Raw genomic sequence first — 26,598 nt, forward strand, 5'->3', positions numbered from 1 at the left:
CTCTTACTCTTTTTTTAAATAAGAGTGGTTAGGACTGGGACAAAATAAATTTTATGCTTTCTTGCTAAATCTGTATGTGTATATCTCAAATTATTTCCCCTGTTCAGTTAAGGGGTCTTGATTCTATTTTTTTGAAAATTAATAGCAAATGATATTTTTTCTATAGTCTGTTTACCAACTTTGTTTTAAGGCTGGTCAAAGCCCTAGGTATAACCAGAAGATTTTTAACTCTGTTTGGAAGTGACAAGGGTCCCCTAAAATAGTGTTTTTCCTATGAAAATTGGCCTATGGTAACCTGCTTACCAATGAACAAAAGTATATTAGGAATATGACTAATTCCTCGTTATGTTTAAGGTGTAAAGAAGCTCCTGAAATCATTATGCATGTGTTTCAAAATTGTTTTCATGCTAAGCAAGTATGGAAGCATTTCATTTTTCCTAACCAATGGGTTCAATTTTACAATTTGGGTATTAGGAACTGGTTACTTTTGAATTTGACGAAGAATAGGCTTAGTAATTTTATTGATTGGCCTAGTCTATTTGGTACCATAACTTGCCATTTATGAAAAGATAGAAATTCCTTTATTTTTTTAATTTCTTTCTTATCCTCTCCATCAAATCATATACAAAATTTTGTGTTATTACGATTTTTGGTACAGGGGTATGATTAGGCCTCTGCCTAGAATTGGTTTAAATACCTGAATTTGTGGATACCCGCGGGTATTACTTGTTGCGGGGCAGATTCAGATTTTGATTTGGGTACCTGCAGATGTGTTAAATAGATTTTTTTAAAACCCATGAATAAACAAGGCTGGGGACATGTTTCCCACTACCTATGCCTGCGAGTACCCGTACCCGCCTTATATTATGAAATTACATTTATAATCCTATATATATATATATATATATATATATATATATATAATCCCATCTCTTTGCGGCAACCTCATCCCCTCACACTAGTTCTGCTTCTCGAATTTTCTCTCTCAGATCCTCACACGATTTCTCTCTCCGTTGGCCGACTGACTGTCGATACTCCTCCTCCCACCCTCCTCACACCACTATTATGTGTGGAACTTTAGTAACTAGTAGCTATTTCTCTATGATATAGATATGCTTCAGTAAGACCAAAAAATAAAATAATTTGCTATGAAGATGATCTAACTTTCATATGCTTACAAATATACCAGATGTATTGCACATTATATTTGATATAATTATGATTATGTTCACTATTCTTATTCAACCTATCCAAATCATTGCTTACTAGTATTAATCCTTGTCTCATGGCTTTTTGATTTTTAATTTTAACTCTCAATTTTATTTTTTTTCCTTGTATAGAATGACTGATAAAGAAGTGTTTCCTACTCAACAAGTTAATGAACAAAATGTGGGAGAATCACATGATGTTTCTACGAATCAAAAAGTTAATTAGACTCCTTCTAAAACTCAAAACTCTCTTCCTATGGAAAGTTTTCTTCCAGCTGAAACTTGTCCTCCAACTAATAAAAGGAAACTCACTTCAGATGTTTGGAATCATTTTAAGAGGCAAAATATTGATGAAAAATTGAAGGCAGTTTGCAATTATTGGGGAGGAAAGTTGTTAGGTGATACAAAACAAGGAACTTCTCATTTAAAGAGTCACTTCAAGATTTGTCCACTTAGAACAACTTGAGATATAAGGGAAGTATTTTTGGAAACCGAAAAAAAGGGGGCTATATAATTGTGGTTAGTTCTTATGCATTTAATCAAGACACGGCAAGGAGGGAACTTGCTAAGATGATAATACTTCATGAGTATCCCCTCTCCATTGTTGATCACGTTGGATTTAAAAGTTTTTGTGCCTCTTTACAACTGTTGTTTAAGGTTGTTAGTCGTAACACAATCAAGAATGACATCATGAAACTTTATGGGTCTGAGAAGGACATTGCAAGGAAAAAACTTGCAAGGAATCAAAGTTAGATTGCTATTACCACAGATATATGGACTGCAAGCAACCAAAATAAAGGTTATATGACTGTCACAGCTCATTATATCGATGATTCCTGAACCCTTCAAAATCAGCTAATTAGGTAATCTCTAATTTTAATGCCATTGATTATTCCACATGTCGATGATTAATATTTATATTTTTCTTTTTAAATCCCTATTTAAAATTTTAAGTTTGTCTGCATTCCTGCACCTCATACTAGTGAAGTACTTGCTAAAATATTGCATGAGTGCTTGTTGGATTAGAATATAGATAGGAAGATGTGCACTTTGATAAATGATAATTTCTCAATAAATAATGCTATGATTGCTCGCATTTTAGAAAAGGTTTCTCGTAGGATTCTTATTTTGGGTGGTCAGTTATTACATATGCGATGTTGTGCTCATATACTGAACTTAATTGTTAAGGATGAGTTATCCATAATTTTCTATTCTATTGAAAAAGTTAGAGATAATATTAGCTTTTGGACATCAACACCTAAAAGAGAAGAGAAGTTCAAAGAGATAAGTGAGTAAGAAAACATTCCATATAATAAAGAACTTGTTGTTGATTGCAAAACTAGGTGAAATTCTACATTTTTATGCTTGACACTGCCATTCATTATAAAGATGTGTTTGCTCAATTGCTGGTAGTAGATAGTCAATATCGCATTTTGGTTAGTGAAAGAGATTGGGAGATGGCAGGTGATATTTATCAAAATTTGAAAGTATTTTATGATGTAACTCAATTATTTTCTGGGACTTTGTTTCCAATTGTAAATGTTTATTTCCCAAAGATATGTGAAATCAAGTTGACTTTGGTTGATTGGTGTAGCAATCCTAATGTTGTTATTGTAAAAATGGCTGAAACAATAATTGCTAAATTTGATAAGTATTGGGGTATAGTTAATGGGGTGATGGTTGTTGGGACGGTATTAGATCCAAGGTAGAAGATGGTTTTGCTTGACTATTTTTTCCCTCAAATTTATGGAGAAGACTATTTCTGAAATTGAAAAAGTTAGATCTATTTGTCAAGATTTGGTAAGAGAGTATGATATGAAACTCAAGGGTAAAGAACATGCTTCTTTGTCTTCAAGTTTAGCCACAAATGTTTAGAAAGTGAGTGATGGAAGAAAGACAACTTGGTAGTCAAATTTTGCGAGATATGTTAGTGAAAATAACAATGCCATTACATATCGTAAGTCAGAGCTAGACCATTATTTGGAGGAGCCAGTGTTTCCTGATTCAGAGGAAGATTTTGACATTTTAGGTTGGTAGAAGGCAAATGGATTAAAATATCCAACATTGCAAATGATTGCAAGGAACTTTTTGGCTATTTCAATCTCTACTGTTGCCTCAGAATCTTCATTTAGTACCGGTGGTCATTTTCTTACTCCTCATCATAGTAGATCATGCCCTAACACATTAGAGGCATTGATGTGTATCCAAGATTGGCTATGGAATCATGTCAAAGGTAGTAAAATTTTCTCATTTCGACTTTATATATAAGTATGTATGCAATGATAATTGATAACTTTAACTAATTTATATTTTCTTTTTCTTGTTCTTCTTCTAATGCAATCACAGACTTGGCATGTGGCACAATTATAGAATATCGAGATGTTGATGTTAGTATATTTTCATAATTTTGGTTTCAAAATTTTCACAAAAATATGCTTATTATATTATTTATATTATTTTTATTTTGTAGGAAGAAAGTGATGCGACTGGTGCTACTGGAGTTACTACTTTGTGAATCATAAAGTGCATGTTATTGTTATAATTATGTTTTATATTTGAGGGTAGTTATTATGTTTGCTATGATTAAATGTTGTACTATTTATTTTCAATTTGAGACTAAGTGTTGATTTTCTATAGTTTTAAGACTTGACTTTGATGATGTTAACTAATAGACTTGGTTATGTGGGTTTGTTACGGTGATAATTAAATTTCTATGACTATATATTATATTTTTATCATTATTCAGGTATTACGCTTAAATTTTATAAATATACATACTGTATTTTTATTTTTTTTTACAATTTTTAGCAGATTCGCGGATATGGATATCTGCAGATATTCATTTAAATCTACGAGGAATGCTTATATGGATACTTGACAGGTTTGAGGCAAAGACGAGTATGGCAGGCATCCATGAAGGCGAGTGACGGAGGGCTAGTACCCGCCCTCACCCCGCCTCATTGTAATCCTTATTTGGGACAGCAATGGAAAATTTATCTTTAGTTTTTACAACAAATTAGATGGATATTCCTCTCTTGTTGCTGAGTTATAGGGCTTACTATGTGGTCTTCAATTAGTGTAGTAGAGAGTGACTCCAAAGAAGCTTTGTCTTTAGTTCTGCAAGTTCAACATCCTGATCACCCATTAATTGCCTTGACTAATATGATTAAGAATTTGATCAAACCCATTAAAAATTCATTAGATTTGCCCACATTTTTAGGGAAAGTAACTTTTGTGTAGATAAAATTACTAAGTTAGGTCTAGAGGATTCTTTACCTTTCTCATGTTTTGATTCTGCTCCATTTGTATTACTCCCTTTTCTTTATTTAGATGCTAGCGATAACTGGTTTGGTAGAACTTTCCTTTAATCTTTTTTGTTCTTTAAGCTTTTAGCTCTTATAGCAACAAAATAAAGCAAGTAGATAGTTAGCAATTCATTTATAGTTAGCAATTCATTTTTTTAGTATAATTTAAAATATTTATAATTTTTAATGTTTTAATTAATAATTAAGAGTATATTAAAAAAAATGTGATGTTAGTATTATTTTTTAAGTAAAATTTCTTAACTTGTAGTGTTATTTTAATTCAGTCTATTAACTTATAAAAAATATTTTAAATAATTTAATTTTTTAAAAGTATTAACTCCTCTAAAAAAATATTGTTCATTTTTTTTCTCTTTAAATCTACACTAAAAATATAATATATTTTGACAACTTTTTTTCTATCTCCTTTTTTTTTTTTTTTTCTCATTCACATCAACTTAATTCTCTCTTTCTCTCAAAAATTTCAATAAAAATATAATATATTTCAACAATTTTTTTTTAAAATTAAAATCTTAGTACTATAAGTTATTTAAACTTAACTTTGATGTTAATGTTTTTCTTTTAATTTAACTAGTCATTCTATATTTTTATTTATTTATTTTTCTCTCTTAATATTAAACAAAGATATTTTAGTCACAATCTTCTCATCTACTATGTCAAAGTAAAACATTCTTAATCTTTGTGTAAAAAGTTTAAATAACAAAATAAAAAATAAATTATTTTTTTATTGTTCTAGAATAGTTTTTGAGAATTCTAGCACTTAATCAGTTAATTGTATTATTTATATCAGATTTCAGTGGAGAGGAAAGTTGAGTTTTATGCAAAAAAATGCTATACTCTAGACTTTTTAATTTTTTTTTTGTCAAAATAAATGGTTTTATTTTTATTCAATTTATTTTTAAAATAAAATAAAAAACAGAAAATCAATTTAGCCGTTTATAGAAGTTTAAAAATTGCCTCTTGATGAATAGCTAACAAATGATTCACATGAATGGTACAACTCATATTATTTATAATATTTGTAAAATGTGTTAAATTTTACATGATAAAAATTAATAAATATTATCTTTATATTTATTTATTTATTAGGGAAAATAAGTCAAATTTTATTCATTATTTGTCTATGCAAAAGTTTAAGATAATATTAATTATTTTTTTATTAATATCCTTTCAACCATTTAAAATATTTACACTATTTGAGTAGTTCAAGGCTAAAAGATTTTATTAATACAAGATAAATAAATAAATTTAACAATTAATTCTAATAAATATATTAATTCTTTTTTTAATAATAGAAAGGGCTTAACGCCCAAGAAAACTATAAATAATTCACATGTCAGTTATAGAAACTTCCTTACTATCTTCACAGACATAGTCATTTAAAAGAAAAGAAATTTACTCAACTAAAGTATTACCTAAATTAAGAGAATGAACAAAATTGGCTAACCAATCTGCACATCTATTAGTCTCCTTGTCGACATGGCTAACAAACACAACTTGAAACTCTTTAAGAAGATTTTGAATCTTCTTTACTAGCAAACTGGGATGGCCTTGATGCAAAACTTAACAACAATATTCAAATCAGATTTAACCTCCAAGTAAGTTATTTTATGATCCTTTACAATACATAGACTCTTTAATAAGTCCAAAAGTTCAGCTTTAATCGGTGTAAAATAACCTAGATTTGAACCAAAATAACTTATCGATTTATCCTATTGATCTCTTATGATGCCCCCATAACTTGCTAATTGAGTGCCTTGATGCACTATGTCATTTGTATTAATTTTTACAAAACCTTCTTTTAGGATATTAATTAATCTTTAAGTGTTGCACTTAGTCCCCCATCAGCCTGCCTCTGTTCATGAGAAGAACATACTTGATACTATCTGCATAGCAAAGAATTTGATTATATAAAGACTAAACCGTCACTTTAGTTCCTGAGAGAATTTGAATCCAGCATTTTAGTCCCTGAGACATTTTAAATATCATGTTAGTTTCTAACTTTCTTCGCTGTCATTCATTTTAGTCCCTGACGTTAAACTCCATTAAAAAATTGTGACAGAAGGCTGAGTTGTCACGTTAAGTTCTACGTCAGAATCCCACTTGACAGAAACGACATTTTTGGAAGCTGTCGTGGCACCTCTAATAGTGAAACGGTGTTGTTGTGATCCAAGCCCTTTTTACCTTAACTTAATGACATAATTCCTCATTTATGTCGAAGAAGAACCCTACCCTAAGTGCACATAGAACCTCGCCTAAATTCTTGTTCGTCGTTCTGTTTGGGAGTGAAATATTTATAGATTGAAGTTCGTTATAGTGGAAGAAGGGCCAATAGATGGAGAATTTAGTAAAAATATTTTTTTCTTAATTTATTGAGTCATTTTTTTGTTTTGGGGATGGTGACCCATCTACCTGCTACTGAAACCCATGTTCAAAAATTAGTGGAACAGTTAAAGAGCAATTCTCTTAATACTAAGAGAGATGCAACAACATAACTCCGCCTTCTTACTAAGCACAATATGGATAACAACATAGTGATTTCAAATTTTGATGTCATTAGCTTATTAGTTGATTTACTTAAATCAACTGATACTACAATCTAGAAAAATTATGTTATAATACTCCTTAACTTATCAATCAATAATAACAAAACTGCAAATGCAAATGTTGAGGCCATTGAACCTTTGATTCATGTCCTTAAGACAGGGAGTCCAGAAGTCAAGGAGAACTCAGATGCCACACTTTTCAGCTTATCAGTTATTGAGAAAAACAAAATCAGGATAGGGAGGTTTAAAACAATTAGACCACTGGTTGATTTATTAGGGAATAAAACCCCTAGGGGGAAGAAAGATGTTACCATGGTTAATTTATTAGGGAATGGAACCCCTAAGAGGAAGAAAGATGTTGCCACTGTTGTGAAAACAAGGATTGGATCATGCAAGTCAGTGTTGTGAAGCATCTTATAGAGTTAATGGACCTTGCAGCTGGAATGGTTGATAAGACAGTTGCTGTTTTAGCAAATCTTGCCACAATACCAGAAGGGAAGACAACAATTGGTTAGGAAAGTGGGATTCCTATTCTGGGTGAGGTCACTGAGTTGGGTCCTGGGATCACAACAACATCGTTTCACTATTAAAGGTGTCACGATAGCTTACAAAAACGACGTCGTTTCTGTCAAGTGAAATTCTGATGTAACACTTAACGTGACAACAACCTTTTGTCATGACGTCAGAGACTAAAAAAATGATAGAGAAAGAAATTGAGGACTAACGTCATATTTTAAATGTCTCAGAAACTAAAATGTTGGACTCAAAGTCTCTCAAGGACTAAAGTGAGAGTTTAGTCTTATATAAATCTTGCACACTATAAGTTTTGTCTTTAAAAACTCAGTTGTTTCGGTCTTGCCTTAACTTCCAAGCAATAATTGGTAAAAGTAGCTTCCAATTACTCTCCTCCTTCGTAGAAATATTTTCTTCAAGATTCTATTTGAACCAATTTGTTTTGCTGCTACTGAAAAACGCAACTCACCCTTCATTTTTAATGAAAAATTTCCAAAGTTGTTTAGCATGGGGGCAATCCCTCATGATGTGCATTAAAGTTTAAGGAGCCTCATTGCAATGCACATAAGTAGCATCAATGTTTATTCCTCTCTTGCTCAATTCTTCCAAAGAAGCAAGCCTCCCATTAAGCAATTTCTACAAAACGGATTAATTTATATGGACCCTTCCAGGTCCAAATTGTTTTCGTGATAGAGTCATTAATCTAAAAAATTTGGTCCCCAACAATATAGTTATAAGTTGATCAAGTAGAAAAATTATCATTTAATTCCCATTTCCAAGCCACTTTATCTCCCTACTAGGGATCTAATGGAATGATGTAGACTGATAAACAATTAATGATATCCCTAGGTAAATAAGCATTAAGGAAATCGTGCAATTTTCCATCCATTTTGAAAACGGGTTGGGTAACATAGTTACTAAGACATGAGATTCTTGGAATAAAATTATCTTTCCAAAAGCAAATATCTTTCTCATCACCAATCTGCCAGAGCAAACTAGCATTAACAACATGCCAATTTTTTATAATAGCCCACCAAAGCGTCAATGATTTGTGATAAGTGTTGATATTAAATGAAAATTGTCATAGTTATAGGCACCTACTACACTTGATTGTATGTATTTATGCTCAAACTCTCTTAATTGTAAGTAATTGTAGCCATATATATGTTCCTTAAAAGTTGAATATGAATTTAATGAGATTGGATCTTAAAAATCTTATTTAGTAGGTGAATAGAATTGAAGAGGAAAGAAGGGCACGAAGTGAAGAAATGCTAAAACTAATTAGTAATCACGATCCATCGCTTGAGTTAGGAATCTTTTGCTTAAGTAAGAGACTCAGTCAGAAGAAGAGAGTTGCTTTCGCCACACTTTGCTTGAGCAAGGTATCTCTTGCATGAGCAAGAGAGAAAGACAAAGTAGAAGGTCATTGTCGTTACATTATCGCTTAAAGTAAGGTTTAGTTAGTCTGAGCGAGATAACTTTTTCTAGGATGAAGTCTTCTTCTCACTAAAGTAAGAAATAACGCACAAATGAGAGTCCACTTACTATGAGGCAAATTTAAAGCGTCTGTAACTGAATTCATAACTTTTAGGGAGAAAAGCATGAGGAACTCAAAGGAGAAGAGTGGAAACACTCAGAGTCTTACTCATCCAAAAAGTATCAATCAATTAATATGCTGAATACATGTAATGGCTGTCATGAACAACTAATTTTTCCACTAAGATTGAATGTAATCATCAAATTTTGATGTATTTTGACTTATTCACCTATATATATATATATATATATATATATATATATATATATATATCTATTATTCAATGTTGCAGATCTTAGTTTTCTTTTTCTGTTTTTAATGCTTGAATTTATCTTATATATTCTTGATGTTAAAATTTGAGTTATAACAAAAAATATTTCTTAAATTTAGATTTGAATGAGATCACTTAATGTGTTGATAGTTTAAGAATAGATATCAATGTATTAATTGATTTAAATACTACATCTTAATGTTGGATAGGTTATTGTATTTCTAAGGAGTTGACATATAATAAATCTATCTTAAGATCCTGTATTTAAGGAATCAATATAAGTGAAAATAATGTGTTGCATCAAGACTTATAATTTTGATTGCTATATATAAGTGAAATACAAAAGAGTGAGATCGATCAAAATTCAATCTCAAGTCAATTAATCTAAGTAAAATCTTGCGTTAAGAACCTCAATTTACATTCATTATGTTTGATTGAAATAAAAGAAAACTTATTTCAAAATCACATTTATTGTAAATCATTTAAAGAACTAAATGCTTGAAAGAATTTAATCTTACTGTTTCCTATGGATACGAGACTCAACTCACTGCTATATTACAAGTTGTTTATGAAATTACAACAATTTGCTACCTGTATTCATGGTTTAGATAGTAATGCCACCACACCCGTACTCATCCTTAATAATTTCACCCAAACAGCATTTGGATTATTAACAATAGCCCAACCCAACTTTGACATATAAGCATCATTAAGACTTCTTAAACTTCGAAAACCAGGACCACGCTCCATGCCCTTTGGATCATTTGTATCAACTATAAGACAACCTTAAACCTGCAAAGCAAGACGAGAACGAGAGTAAAATTCTATTTTTTTTAAATGAAATATTAAATTCCTTAATCTATGTAATTTATTCTCTCTAAATAGGTAAATAAAAATGTTTAATTAAAAATTTTAGCATTTAATGTTTGGAATAACTAACAAATAATAATATCAATGATTAATTATTGTAATAACTGGTCATATGGAATAGTTTTGTGTTTAAATATGTCAGATAAAAAGTGATTTTAGAATAATCTATTGTATTTGAATTCTGTAAATTAATCACTTTTTTTAGGTTGAAACTAAAAATAAAATTAAATCAAGAGCTAAAATAAAAATTTAACAATTGAATGAAGACTCAAAATATATTTAACTTCAAATTTTGCTTATAATTTAAAATAAATTTATGCACCTTAACAATTCTAGGAATTCCATCATTTAACTCCTTCCCGAATGTTAAGAAGAAAATAAAATGTAAAATGATTGAAACTTCTTTGATACATTAAAATCAGCTTATATATTTTAAGTTTTAAAAAATTAAATAATTTAAAAAAATAGAAACCATAAATTTATTTTAACTTATAAAATAAATTTTATTTATTTTATTTTTATATATTTATTTTGTATAAATATTCATTAAAAATTATTCAAATTAACAGAATTTAACACACTTACCTTCCTAAGGTTATTTGAAAAGGAAAGTTTTAGAGAAGAGAAGAGGGAAAGATAAATTTTATATTTTAAATAAATATATTTGAAATTAATATTTATTTAAAATAAAATATATAAATAAATATATTGAGATAATTTAATATATAAATCATATATTTATTATTATAAGTGATATATAATTATTTTAATTTAAGATTAAAAAATATATCTTCTTTTTCTTTCTAAAATTATCTTTCCAAACATAGGTTATTATTTAATAATTATTAAATTAAATACAAAAATAAAATATTATTATATTTACTTAATTAAGCAATTGAAATATAAGAGATTTTAATGATATAAAAAAATACAGATAATAAATTGAGAAAGCAAAATATTACAGAAGATAAGGGGTAATTTTTTTATTTAATAATTGTAATAATTATTAAAAAAATATCATAAGAAGATTTACAAATACTTTTGAGAGAGAAAACAACAAACCTTTAATATATTATTAAATAAAAATATTTATCATATTTAGTCAGTTAAATAATTGAAATTTTGTAATAAAATGTGTATTAAATAAATAGATACTCTTGTTGACTTAATCGTATTATTTGGATATTAATACTAAATGGCCCACTCTTGAGAAGAAACCGACAAAGAAAAGAAACGCGCAATCCTTTAGACTTGAAACGTGGTTCCACGGCAGGATCGCCACCGCCACAAGACTTGTCCTTCTCCAACCATCACGAATCCACCTTTTACAACCGAAAACTACCCAATAAACTCTATTATTCTAATAACCTAACTTATTTTTCACATCTTTGGGACACTCATAAATGAGAGAACAAATAAAAGTAAAATGTTTATCAATTAAATTTAAAGACTACAACTCCTTTTATTCATTTAATTTTTTCAAGATGCTTTAATTTTTTAAAATATTTTATAGTTTTTTTGAAGTATTAATTATATTTTTAATTAATGAAATTGTAAATAACTTTAATTTAAATTTAAATTAAATAAATATTAATAATGAAATTATGTTGAACTTTTTTAAATGGAAATCATAACTTTTTAAAAAACAAAAATTTTGTTTGATTTATTTATTTTTATTTTTATATCTATTTTTTCTGTATATCTCTTCTAAAAAAAATTATTCCAATAAAATAGAATGACTACAAATAATAAATTTAACATAATTATATTTATTTAAATTAAAACACCATACATAAGTTAAACTAAAATAACTGGTTTTATTTTGACTCATATATGTTTGATAATATTAAAAAAATAAAAAGTGAAAAATAAACAAAGGTATGATGTATATATATAATTGGAGGAGTGAGCTAGGTGAGTTGGCTCCTCCTCGTACCATTCTCTACGTTACGTCAAATTCAGCTCGAATTCCCATATATCCTTTGACTCTTAGAACACACAGATGGCACATGAAGAACTCTCGCTGTTTCACTCACTCCCACGCATGCACATTTTTCTCATCACTTTCCTCTTTCCTTTTCAGAATCAGTCAAAACCCAATCACAAGGTTCCTTCCCTCAAATATCACACTCTCCGTGTTCCCTCTTTTCCTCTCTCTCTCTCTCTCTCTCTCTCTCTCTCTCTATATATATATATATATAGCTTTCCTCTTTCTTCCAACGCTCAAACACTTTTGTATCGTAAAGCTTAGTTCTCACCTTCCATGCCAAAACCCTTTCCCACTCTCATTCTCTAGTCCGCCTTCATTTCAAGGAAAACCTTATGTTTCATTTTTAGCATCATAATATGTTTACTTCGAATAATTTCTCCCATGATCCACGTTCAGTTTTTTTGGACACGTCATCACTAGCATTTTCCAAGGAGCTGCGGCTGGCGGTGCGCCACCCGAAGAAGCGAGCGGGGAGGAAGAAGTTCCGGGAGACACGCCACCCGGTGTACCGGGGCGTGAGGAGGAGGAGCTCAGACAAGTGGGTGTGTGAGGTGAGAGAGCCTAAAAAGAAGACTAGAATTTGGTTAGGGACTTTTCCCACGGCGGAGATGGCGGCGCGGGCCCACGATGTGGCAGCAATGGCCCTACGGGGCAGGTATGCTTATCTAAATTTTGCCGACTCGGCATGGCGGTTGCCGATTCCCGCCACCGCCGAGGCTAAAGATATCCAAAAGGCAGCCGCACAGGCTGCCGAAACTTTTAGGCCAAGTCAGACTTTAAACAATGGTGACATTAAGAAAGAGAGTGTTGAGGTGGCGGTGACGAAGGCAGGGGAGGGTGTGTTTTATATGGAGGAAGAAGAAGAGGAAGTGTTGGAGATGCCTGAGTTGCTTAGGAATATGGTGCTTATGTCCCCTACTCATTGCTTAGGGTTTGAGTATGAAGATGCTGACTTGGATGCTCAAGATGCTGAGGTGTCACTATGGAGTTTTTCAATTTAGTAGTGTGTTTGGTTTGTTCTTTTCTTTTTTTTTTATGTTAGTTTTGTGTTGGACAGTGTCTGTACTGTGTTTTTGTTAGTAGTACGGATACTAAAGGAAATTTTCTTTTGTTACCTTTATTTGTAAATGTAATATCAAGTGCATCACTTCAGAATTATGTATAAATAAAAGAAAAATCTAATTTTGGGTTGTGAATATGTAAGGCAACAAAGGGGAAGAACTGAAGAAGAATAGGATATACTCCTTTACAAAGGGGAACAACAAACCTAGGATTTAGAATAATAGTAGACCACTAGATCTTCTTTCTGTAAGGTACTAGGTGCCTATCAACAAGCGAGGACCACACTTTTTTCCATGTGGATTAATATGTTTATGTTGAAGAAAGCTAATAAGAAGTGGGGGTCCATGTCCTCATGTTAGTTAGTTGGATTGGGTCAACCTATTCAATTCGAAGTAGTTAACCTTCCAAACAGTGGTTGAAGTCTTCACTGGTTGAATTATATATATTTAAATTGACTCCTGCCCTTCTTGGCATCAAATCAAGTGCTTGATATGCTTGACAGAAGAACCTGAGCTCTTTATAGTTTATACCATACCTTAGTCCAATCAAATAAATTTGGGACTGTTACTAACTTATAATTAAGAAGTCACAATATATCTTGCTCTTGTGAGCAAGGAACAAGAGAATTGTGAAAAGATTGCTCTTTAATTATTTGTCTTCCTATCTTGAAAATTACCATGTAAACAGTACTGCAACCCCTTTTCTTTTTCTTCTTTTCTATTTTACATGATGTCCCTGCTGACATAGGTGTGAAACTAATGCATGAGCTGAATTGATAGTTCAATAAACAAAAATGTTTTTTGATCAACTTTAAGAGACAACGTTTAGTTGTTCCTCTTACTATTTTAGTATATTTTTAATATGTTCGTGTATGAAAAAGATAAAAACTAACTAAAAGGATGGAAATAATTATACAGTGTCATATATAGGGTTAAATTTTAGTTATTCAAATAAAAAACAATTAAATAAAGCCTCCTCAGGAAGGAGACTCCCTACAGTGCTGCCATACTTGAGGAGGATTGACTTTGAAATAGAAATAATATCTTTGAACTTTCCTTTAAAACCAAAGTCCCTTTCTTCCTAGCAATAAGGAGCCAAGTGGCCAACTTGACCTCGGTGGAAACGTGCTTTGATGACCCCTGCTCTCTTGAATAGAACCAAAACCAAGTCACTAGTTTTGACAAAAGTACTAAATTTCTGAGAAGATGCTAACTTGTAAATGTATGGCCAAGAGTTTATACTTTTTCATATTTTAGACCTTCTACTAGTTACTTCTAAAGAACAACTGAGTTACCAGGTAAATGAATATCATACATGGATACACACACATATATGTATATATTATGGTATAAATTTTTCTTAGTTTCTACTTCTAAATTTCTATCTAAATAGGACAAATTTCATGTGCCTACTTTCATAAACCACCTTTTGTAACCAATCATACACTTTGTGCAATTTCAACTTTTGATGCAGAAAATACAATCTATTTTTACTCGCCTTTACTTAATTTAAGTCAAAGGGGGTAACTTCTTTGTCTCTCTCTTACCCTTCTCTTATGTCTTGTGCCCACTATCTCTTCATTTCCTACTTGAAGAAATGGTGAGGAAAGGAAAAGAGAAATAAAAAGAATCATTCTATTACTGACAGCAGTGAAGCTGACCCAACAGACAAACTCACAGAAATAAAAAGTTAGAAAAACTTAAATTAACATAGGAATGAAGACATGGTACGTATTACAACAGACAATAATGAAACTTGTAAATATACAAAATGTAAAACGATGCTGATGTTGCTACTTTAGCTTTCTCATGCTTCATTCAAGAACCATGAGAGGAACTTGAATGGTCAATCTAGTTCAGTATACTTAATCAGAAGCTAGTAATTAATATGTCTAGCTATTTCCTCAGGAGTTATATTTTGAAGGGTATCCATCTTCTTTAGAAAGGACTCTAGCTTCTTTCTATTTCCATCTTGAACCTTATCTTCATACCCTGGTGCATTCATAGCCTTCTCTAGTCTTTCTATTCCCCTGCACAGTCAACGTTCCAATCTTGTAAGAGCTCAAGTTGTGTATTAAAAGCAACTAAAATGGTAGAAGTTTATGCACCAAAAAGGTTCCCTTTGGAAACAAAAGAAAACCCAATCACTTTATTTGTTATGCAGCTAATAAAATAAAACCCCCAACAAAATCTACCATCTAAGCATTACTTAACTATCCCATTATGAAAAGACAACATACAAGAAAATGCAAAGGATATGTATGTATGCAGCTGTAATTTCATAATTGCTTGGATAACTTAAAAATAAACCTACTTCCTTCACTCTTGTATCTGATTCTGGATCTCTTTTTGCCCTGCTTCTGAAGAAATATTTCCTTGAAGGTCCAAATAAACAGAAAGGCTTTCATTTACAAGTGATACGGCATATCTAGATGGAACAGGGTAATTTTCATTGATTACCTGTAAATCATATAATATCATTACAAGTGAAAAAGGTGTTAATCTGATCAAGTGCACTAGTTTTACACTCTGTTACCCTATGTACCAAAAACCAATTATAGAATTGCTCAACAGAATAAGGGATGCATGAGATCATTGACATGTGTACATGAGAGTCATTTTGAGAAGCTTATGAAACTTACAGTCAAAGAAGATAGATTAGCTAGAGTTACAATCTCTAGTTTATATCTTTTAATAATTTCTGCCACCCTTTGAGTTTGGCAGAGAGCAAAAGCTGGTCGCCTAACAACATAAGCAGCAAATTTGGAATCAGCAAAGAATGTTATATTAAATAACAATCTAATTAGTGGAGAAATCAGTTTACATTGGACAGAAAAAATCATAGTGCTATATATAACAAATGATCATGATCAAGATCAACCCTCAACCTCACCCTGCCAAAAATGAAATATAAAAAGAATTTATTTCAAGCAATTGTAACTTTTTTTAAGTTATACATAAGTTAGGAGATAGGTAATCATGTAAAAAAACTGAAATGTAAGTGTGAACATATATCTTGTATTGTGTTTTAAAAAAAAAAAAAAAACAATGAAGATAATAGTAATATATTATACAGATCAATTCAAACTCCGTTGATTTCTTTAAACCCTGATTATTTCACATCTCCTTTTAATACACTCACATTTACACCCCTTGGAAAGGAGTTTAAATTTCTCTCTCCCTGCTCTTTATGTGTCCAGTGATTACACATGTTAAAAGGGATGTAAAGAAAGTTAAAACACATTTTTCAATTTGCTTTCCAGATAAAATACAACACTAGAGTTGCTATTGATTGGTAAATCACAAAAGGGAGAGAAAAAATAAATTATAAATGATGTTTAACAGGTAACGAGAAAGAAAACATGGTTGTTTCGTATCAGAAAACGTTTTCTGTATTCATTTTCTATTTGCACTTATAATTACAAAAATGGCACCTTGTTTTAATTTTGTTTTCTTAAAGATTTGTACAGAAAACAGTAAAAATAAAAATCATTTTCTGAAACCAAATGGCTCTTTATATTTCCAGAAATATGGAGTTTTCCCTGCTGAAGGACTATAAGAATTTGTTCCTATATTAACTTCATTAAAATTCTGTGTTAGTTGAGATATAGAAGAGTAATGAAGAAGTTGAGATGAAAACAACTACAATTCCTTCTTCCACATACCTGTCACGTCTTTCATTTGCTAGTGACCTGAGAGACTTAACAACAGACTCTACAAGATCTATCTCATCCTCCACCCTTTCATTATTCCAGCACTATGATTATAAAAAATTATATATTTAAACGACTAGGTCCAGAGCCCCTTTTTCATCCCCTTTTTCATTTTATCTTTATTTAATTAATGTTATTATTAACTTATACAGTTCATATTTTTTGGCTCTACCCATGAAATATTTAGTAATATATTTTTTACAACTAAATCAAGTTATGCAGAAACGGTGTTTAAAAATACACTAACAATATAAAAAAACTTTCTATTGTCATCTAATTATAAATTATCATATAATAAAAATTATCAATTTTTATAATAAGTACTATAACAATCATATGTAAGGCAATGTTTAATTAATTATTAGTGTAATATATTTTCATTAACAATACATCAAAATGATCATGAAGTGAAATAAAGAAACCTCAGCCCATATCATTCGTTTGTAAGAACCAAAAATAGTGCAATTTATGTGGGTCTCACATATAACAATCGCTCAATATTGTTGGCGTGAAATGGCGATGAGAAATAGCCCAAAGTTAAGAGCTTGTTTAGTTTTTGTTTTTAAAAAAAATACTTTTTTAGAAGTAAAATACAATAAAATTTGTTTGTTAACATAAGTTTTATTTTTATTTTCTTCTTCAATTATTTTTTAGAAAATCATTTTTAAATTTAATTTTTAAAAATAAAAAACTAAAACAGAAATAAATTTGCCCTTAGTCTTCCAAAATTACCCTTGCAAAAAACCCAAGGGACAAAATAAGATTTCTGAAAAGAGAATCTGGTACACTTTATCCAAGGGGGTAAAATTGCCTCAAAATATTTTAGATTCATTTTTCATTTACAGTTCAATCAATCCAAACTTATGAACATTTTTTTTTTCATTCTTATTCCATTTCATCCAATCACCGCATTATTTTTCAAAAAATATTTTTATTTCATTCATCTTTATTTTAATCCTTTCTATTTTACCTCTACAAAGGTTTGGTAATCTTTACTGTAATTTTTAATAATGTTTTATTTATTAGCTTTTTAGCTAATTTCCTTAAAACTGTATTTTCACTTTGAAATGCTTCAATCCATAATAACTGAACTGGCTCTAAACCTAATGACTCTAACTTTTGTCAAATGTGTGTTTACAATGTTAGATCATACTGAAAATGAACTAACCATGACATACAAATTTAATTAAACATGAATTTAAAAGCAAGTATGAATTTCAGGCTAGACCTTCTCCATTTCTTCTGCACAAACTCATACATAATTATTGGTCTATCACCATGACATAGTCCATTCAACTTCTCACTCCATTTGTTGTTTCTTTTATTCTTTTTAGTCAAGGTTTTGGAGATGATGGTGGTTGTTATCATTGTTTTGAAAAGGCATGGAAGACATTGCATAATAAAATTTCACTAAGTGTGCCTCATGCATGAGGAAAACAAAAGGTTACATAATAAAAAAACACAGAAACCATCGCGTTAAGCATTTCAAATAAACGCTTACACGAGGAAAATGAAGAGAGTTCAGATGTACAAAATCAAAGTAAGCAGCATATGAAAAGGTCCTTCATTTGATCCAACTTCTGTCAAATTGTGTCAACAGCACTATTTTACCTTCTTAAGAAGTGTTGAGGTCCTAAACTCAGCATCATCCCTTACAAAACTCCACCAGAGAAAGGTGAGAGGAATGCTTGTTGCATGCCATAGAGCATGAGCATCCACATATCCCATGTAAGGTGGGAAGTCATATGTCTCCAAGATCATAGCTAAGCTTCCTCCAACCACTGCGGTCCATAATTTCCATCGTGCTGGATGGTTGGAAACACTACCAAAAATTGCCCAAGTGAGAAGCTGGACTACGGCCATTGCCGTGCAAACTACCCTGTTCAAACCTGAAAGGGAAAAAAGGGGTCAATGCAACAGATCCCTCCCCAAGAGCAGAGCTGCATCATTTCTGTAGACCTCTCATTTTTCAGCAATATTTACAAAAATATTATGTTGAAATATATTTTGTTTGAAAGTCAAAGATTGCCAAAAGTTCGTTCACAGAAGTTGAGATTAAGAGTATGAGTTCTCTCAAGCAATCGAGGAAGCATGAAGCATGACTAGTAGGGAACATAAAAACTAAAGATGTGTAACTCAGTAGACAGCAACACTTTGTTTAAAAATAAAAGATTACCATAAGAAAGTTGGTAGAAATTCAGATACATGATATGAGTTGTCACAAAAGCAATCAAGGGAGCAGAAATCATGACTCTTGTAGCCTCATCCCTCACGTTAAAAGCTCGCATTATTGTTAGAATGAGGGTGAATCCAAGCAAGGCCACAGCAGAAGAATAATCCAGCTTCTCTGTTAATTCCACAGCTCTACAGATAATGAAGTTTGAAATACAGATCAAAAGCCAAAACTGAAAAATAAAAGATTAAATTAAAATGGCTTTTCTAAAGTGTGCCATCAATAAATAGCCAAGGTTTTATTGAAAATTGTAACATTTAATATTATCAATGCATTGGATCCTGTGATTTCAAATAAAAGCTTATTATATATAAGTGCAGTACATTTAGAATAGGTACAAGCCTTTTGATGCTGTCTGTGTGTGGGTGGGCGTAATGAATTTTGTGATCATTCATCATTGTTGCATAAAAATGAATTTTTATGCAGTCCTCAATACCATTTACACGAAAGTGCAGGAAGATCAATATTAAGGCTCTAAGAAGAAACAACTGTGCTATGAGGGCTAGTACCTCAACACTGAATCAAACCTTTACATATACAGCATAGACCATAAAGTAAATCACCAAGTGAACATCTTACCTACTATGAAAAACAGCACTCCACAACCATGAATTCATAGATAGAATCCCATAAATATGCCACAAGCCAGTGTACTCATAGTAAGTCTTCTTATCTGGCCTCAAAGGCAACTTGTAGTACACAAGAATGAAAAAGGATACCCAGCCATGAAACTGCATAGCAAGATTGAGGGCAGACAGAGCAACAGCCACAGGTTCCTGAAACCATATAATATATCCATGCTACAATAAAAAATCAAGACCAAAACCAACTTAGCAACAATACCATTAAATCATTCATAGGAGATTCATGAAAGAACCTGAATTCCATAAACACGCCAAAATGGCCATTTTCCATGATACTTGACAGGCTTGTCGCCAAGTTTTGTTCTTTCTTCCTCTCTAGCTAGCATACAGTAATACCTACAGTCAGTGCGACAGTCCCATTGTTTCCACCTCAGGTAGAGGGGTTCATGCATATACCATGGACCATCAATTGGTTTTCCATCTGATGAGAATTTACAATGTTGAAAGCATCTATCCCCTACACATCCAGTTTTCTCACACTGCTCCACGCAACCTCTGAAATTTAATAATCACAAGCATAATCAATTATAAGGTAGGCAAGATAAGAATAGAGCATAAGATAGTTATATTACCGTTATTTTATACAGAAACACATAATACCATTAGTAATTATGTTAGTATACAGGTCAATGCTTGATGAATTGGCAGAATATGAATAATTTTTACATCAGCCATTCAGCTCCTCATTTACTTACTACTGACTAATGACAATACTTAAGCTTCACCATTTTCTTTATTATAAAAAATGCCGATCAAAATGAACAGCTAGATTTTCCAAATCCTTCATGAAAGCAGAAATATGGGAATGGATTAAACTCAACACCTGTATGAATATATACAAAACTGTAGAAATTAATAAAGAGAATAATATGGTATTAGTTGAAGTTTCAAACAAAAATATCATGATTGATGCTGCATAAGCAGGTTAATATCATGACAACTAATGGTCAGATATGAAAATGCCACAAATGCCTCCATTCCAAGGAAAGGGAGAAGTTAAAAGAGCACACGGTAAATGTTATAAAGCAGTAAAGCACAATACTTACACTTTCATGTAAATGCTAGATAAAGCAAATGATGCTGAAATACATTCAAATTTGCTATGATCTTACATTATGAAACTCCAGATTTTTGAAAACTTTGAACTGAAAGCCTTAAGCAAAATGTAAACGATGATGAAACTAATCCAAGCTTCTAACAACAGTAATAAAACCATTGACACTAAAGCCTTCTATAGCCCAATAACTAAAATATAGTTCCAGGCAATACAAATATTACTAAAGCTGCCATAAAATCCTTGTTTAAATCAAGTTAGTTCTTTGTTTGGAACAAGGTTTTATCCTAATCATATAGCCAGGAAGATCAGCTGTACACAGGCCTACCTATTGTAGTGATCTCAAATTAGTATATTTATTTATCAGGATATATAAAAGCAAAAACAAGGCAATGAATCTACACCTCACAGTTAACAGTAGCAAGTACATAGTTATGAAACATAAATGCCCTCAACTGTTTTCTTGAGCATCTCAATTGCACAGATCCATATTTTATATTAATATTATATAAGTTCTGACACATTACAACTGCCATGATGGTAGCACAACATTTCAAATGCACATACCAAGATTAATCCCTCTCCCCCCCCCCCCCCCCCGAAAAAAAAAATTGAGAACTTTTGATTATGATATGTTCTACTAGTACTCAGTAAAGATGTCTACAAGCAAATAAAGCGTACCAGGTATCCCAAGAACATTAGTTAAATATTAAATATTACACTTTTCTATAAAATATTCACTTTAACCTTTGTCTAATAACAATACAAATTGTTGCAAACAAATATAAGGCATCTCACAATTAGCATAGATAACACTAAAATGCTCAACAAATAAAAAAAAGGTTCCTACTCATAAGTGTCCTAAGGACACTAATTAAGAAACATTTAATAAAACTAGTCAAATGCTTTCAATTACTTAAAAGAACAAGTGTTAAATTTTGAAGTCTTGCTAACCAGTACCCTAAGAGCAGTAGTTCAGAAATCAATAAATAGTAAGATTTTATTGAACATTGGAATGGATTGAAAATCCTGAAAGTAAGTGCATTTTTACATTTTCATTAAAATATTTCTATTAGGGCATTTGTTAGCATCTTCCTAATATATTTGTATTTTCAATAAAATAAATGATTTTTTTTTCTTTTCCTTAAATACTTTCTACTTTTGTTTTCTTACTTAACTCATAAGACACTTGCTAGCATTTGCCCCCCCAAAAAAAAAAAGACAAAATTATCCAACATTCTCCGCCTAACACAGCACAATAACTTTGTCCAATGAACTTATGCAAACAGTGGAAATTCCAGAAATTATCAAAAGTAATCAAATAAAACAAGGGAACCCCAAGAAAACTAATCATGTACTAACAAAACATTGCTGGAATGCTAGCAACACACTCGTTTGAACAAACTTTTCAGCACAGTTCATATGATTGAGTCGTTTTTATTAACATTTAAAATAATATTAATTTTTACGAGACAAATACTTTGAGCTTTTAAAATTAGATCAATTATGTGAAGTGTGCTCAAGAGTGTGGTGGTAGCATTACTCATCTCAAAAAGGTCTAATCTCTCTCTCTCTCTCTTTCTCGCGCACACACACTCCATGCTTGATAATTGACATCAAACCAAAAACAAAAAACAAAAAAATTGCATCATCATTCATTGCACCTATGCAGACAACCGAGAATCCTAGAATCAACCACCAAAACCAACTACATAACACATAGATAACGTCATCTTAAAAATTTCCAAGTCCACACTAAAACATTTATAAACAAAAATAATAAAAAACTGAAAATTCAAAGTTCCAATTTTTACGGCCCCCATAACATCAAAACACCAAACCCAGATTTCTGTAAGGCCCAAAAATCTAATCAAACTCAGACTGAAAATTCCAAATCTGGGAGAGAGAGATACTGACATGTAAAGCGGATCGGCGTCGCCGTCGCTGGCAGCGAGGGGGCGGAGGAGGGAGAAGAGGGCGGCGAAGAGCAAGAGAGAGCGAAAGGGACCCATCGGATTCACGACAAAGCAAAGTCAAAGTCCAAAGGGAAAGGAAAAGGAGGTTCCGGCGAGAATCGACGGCGAGTTTCGCATTGACGGAGAAGAGTGGTGGAGGTAGCAATGACGGCGGAGCGCGGTGGTGGAGACGGTGGTGGTTGATCTTGAAAGGGAAAGGAGTGAGTCAACTCGGAACGAGTTGAGAATGATGGTGAACGTGTGTGTGGCGAAAACAGAACCAGAACCTCGTGGAGAGATGAATATGATATCTCTCGGTCACAGCACAACATTATTATTTTATCGTTATATAGTTATCGATAATAAATAACTTTATTACGTGTACCTACAAATTATAAAATACAAAAAATAAATAATAAACTGTAAAAAAAAAATTATCGTTTTTTTTCTACTCTTAAACTTAAAAATATTTATGTCTTTTTTAAATATACTGTAAATTCTATTATTAAAATTAATAATTATAATTGTTTTAAATATATAAAAGCATAATAATACTATAAAAAAAATTTATATTATCATCAAAACTATTTTGAACTTCAATCGTGACCATATTTTTTAACAATATTTTTTAACAAGTTAGTTCATCTTATTTTTATTTAAATTTCAGTATTTAAAATTTAAAAAATATATATTAAAAATATTTATTATATTAAAATTATAAAATATAATAAATGTTTATTTTTAATTAAATTTTATGATTATTAATTTTTTAAACTAAGGTAAATTATATAAAATTAATATAAAATAAAAGATAATTTATATTTTTTCATGTAAAATAATTATAATTTTTAATTTTATATTAATAAATAATGAAGTTCGTAATTTATTTAAAATAAATGTAAATATCTTCTTATTTTTTAAGATTTTTTTAATTATTTTTGAACTATAAAATAAAAAGTGAAGCTTTTTTTTTTTTTTTACTATGGTTAGAATTACTATTTTTTATTAATATTTTTAGTTTTTTAATTAATTTATATATATTATATAAAAATGAGAATAAACGTAGCACAATCTATTTTATGTTATTCTTGACAGTACATTGTATTAAAGACTCGTTTAATATTTGTAATTTATTTCTAAGCTCTTTTTGAGTCAAACTTTTTTTTCAAATTTTGGAAGACGATACTTTATAAATGTCGGTAATCTATGACTTTTAACTACTTCTGTATTTTGATCATACACTAAAAGTTTTGACACTTGAGTTATATTCGTCAGGATCTTAGCGGTTGCTTCAACTGATCTATCTCTACTTGTCATTTTTTAATTTAAATAAACACATCATACGTATGTTAGCAAGCCTATTGTTCACATACATATACATACACTCATTCAGATCAAACATTTCACATAAAATTCCTACTTAGAGTATCAAACAGGTCACACTAACAACAATTATATTATGTTCTTACTTTACTAAATATCATTACAAATAACACATAACATGAGCAAACTAGTCTTATACCCCAGCCTTGTTAGGACAAACTACTCTGATACCATTTTGTAACATCTTTCTCTTCTTTAAATAATTTTCTTTAAATATTTACATTATTAAAAATATAAATAAGAAATTTTGTAAGAAATAGTACAAGTTTGAATAAATGATACAATATGAGAATACAAATTAATAAAATTTGACAAATTTACAAAATCTCTCAACAAAAGATTTCCCCGTCAATGAATAAAAATACATAAATAGATTTATACATCTATTACATTAAATTTATTATATCTAAGCAGTTCTTATTCCTACAATTATTAACGAGTATAATCCTAGGACGGATCATCCATCTTTATTTCTTCTCTTTTATTACTTGAAATATATCAGTAAGGTGAGTATTTCTCGTCCCACTAAATCTCTTTTATTATGAATTATTATAAAAACAACTAAAGTTATTGTCTATTACTCTATTCTAATTCATTATCAATGTTGCACAATTCATATTGACACTCATCACATCTAAGTACATACAATAATACAACCATCAAACAGAGCATATGCAACATTCCATTCATTACACATATATTTCTATGTTGACCTGTTATTATACATGTATCATATCGTCTCAATTAATATGTCACAATACATATGTCCCAGTCACACCTGTCGATATACTACAACACACATATCGTAACAATATAAATTGATTTGTTAGACATATATTATAATCATATAAATTCTATACTATTTCACATTTATAAAGCTTTCATAATAATTGTCTCTGGGATCCCTTGAGGACTTCCTAAATAGTCGCTGGTTGGCCGCAACATCACGAATACACGTGTGCCGTCCTGACCCCTTTTAGCAAATGTATAATCAGGAAATGAGGGTATGGCCTGTGAATTTCTATTTTTCAATAAATTATTGTGCACCTTTTTTTCGTTAGCATTTACCATCCTCATTTCCTCAAGATTTTCTAAATCTTCTCCAGACTCTATACCCCTAGTATATCGTTGTACTATCTATACTTATTCTCTTTCTCTTTCTCTTTCTCATCATTTTTCATTTTCATATTCTTTTTATTGATCAGCGTGTCATAATACGTGAATTACAATTGATATAAATTTGTGGATCACAATATATATTATAATACACCCTTTAGTGTGCTATAATATATTGTAATCACCTTTTTTAAATTACTTGACCCACGCATCATAATCATGTATCTCTTTTCTTCTCTTTCATACATCATATATTTTCAAAACTAATCAGCACTTTAATTATTCATGTGAATTTACTCAATTGAATACCTTTCAGCTATCAAATCATATCTATACTTACTGTATCATGCCAGTCTGACATAGAAATTTATCATACAATATCACACTATGCAATAGGCCAATCTAACACAGAATCTACCATAAAATATCACACCATACAATCAATACAATATACTAATTTTAGCATAGAAATTATCACACAATACCACACCATACAATCAGTACAATATGTCGAAGGTCGGATACTTTCGAACTCAGTCCAACTCGTATAATTTCCATATAGTCTTCTATCCTAAAGTTCAATATTTTGTGTCTTTTATTACTTAACTCATATACATTTTAAGTAACTTAACCTTAAAATTTCTTAATGTTGTTCTAACCCATAGCTTTCTCTAAGAGTCCAATTTCATTAATTTTAAATAACTCAAAACCTTTCTTTTTACCAAAAATACATTTTCACCATACGATTTCATAAAAATCATAGATTATTACCAAAATAGGTTAGTCAGATTCTCCTAGGATCATTATATATGTATATAAAACTACAGCTCGAGAATACTCTCCTTACCTCGTAAGGGTTCCTCAAAAACTAGTTCTCTGAGAGATCTACGGAGAGATTCTACAATATCAACGAAGATATCGTCCAAAAGATGTAGTTTCTTAAGTATTTCGAGATAGATGTCTTAATATGAGAAGAAAACAGAAGAAAAGGAATAAAATAGAGATCTAAGTTATGAGAAACTTATTTAGATTTGAATGAAATTGATGTTTGAACTCTGCCTGAGTAAGATTGAGTCCAGAGAGCACCTATCTTTCTTGCGACTCCTTGCCTGAGCGAGCTCTATCTCGCTTGGACAAACTGCTCCCAACCTGAGCGAGATCCCTTTCTTGCTTGAGCGAGA

General features: G+C 30.8%; 2 protein-coding genes across 4 annotated transcripts; one reads left to right on the forward strand and one right to left on the reverse strand.

Moving 5' to 3' along the window:
* Positions 1-12,191: 12,191 nt before the first annotated feature.
* Positions 12,192-13,788, forward strand: LOC113867807 (dehydration-responsive element-binding protein 1A-like). Its single transcript, XM_027503290.1, has one exon. It carries the CDS (start codon positions 12,615-12,617, stop codon positions 13,257-13,259), a length of 645 nt encoding a protein of 214 aa, XP_027359091.1. The 5' UTR covers positions 12,192-12,614; the 3' UTR covers positions 13,260-13,788.
* A 1,216-nt stretch (positions 13,789-15,004) lies between these two features.
* On the reverse strand, positions 15,005-23,251 carry LOC113867155 (post-GPI attachment to proteins factor 3-like). Of its 3 annotated transcripts, XM_027502234.1 has the most exons (8): positions 22,881-23,239; positions 20,143-20,404; positions 19,845-20,065; positions 19,209-19,396; positions 18,644-18,921; positions 15,962-16,061; positions 15,634-15,779; positions 15,005-15,349 (listed from the first exon to the last, which is right to left on the reverse strand). In XM_027502234.1, the coding sequence occupies exons 1-6, from the start codon at positions 22,973-22,975 to the stop codon at positions 16,011-16,013; spliced, it is 1,095 nt and encodes a 364-aa protein (XP_027358035.1). In that variant the 5' UTR covers positions 22,976-23,239; the 3' UTR covers positions 15,005-15,349; positions 15,634-15,779; positions 15,962-16,010. The 3 variants fall into 3 exon arrangements, with proteins under 3 accessions (XP_027358035.1, XP_027358036.1, XP_027358037.1); XM_027502236.1 differs by lacking the exons at positions 15,005-15,349; positions 15,634-15,779; positions 15,962-16,061 and adding an exon at positions 20,605-20,732 and having other exon boundaries at positions 18,413-18,921; positions 19,845-20,041; positions 22,881-23,228; XM_027502235.1 differs by lacking the exons at positions 15,005-15,349; positions 15,634-15,779; positions 15,962-16,061 and having other exon boundaries at positions 18,195-18,921; positions 19,845-20,041; positions 22,881-23,251.
* Between the last annotated feature and the right edge of the window lie 3,347 nt (positions 23,252-26,598).

This window comes from Abrus precatorius, unplaced genomic scaffold, assembly GCF_003935025.1.
Source record: "Abrus precatorius isolate BTA unplaced genomic scaffold, Abrus_2018 Scaffold5, whole genome shotgun sequence".
Classification (NCBI taxonomy): domain Eukaryota; kingdom Viridiplantae; phylum Streptophyta; class Magnoliopsida; order Fabales; family Fabaceae; genus Abrus; species Abrus precatorius.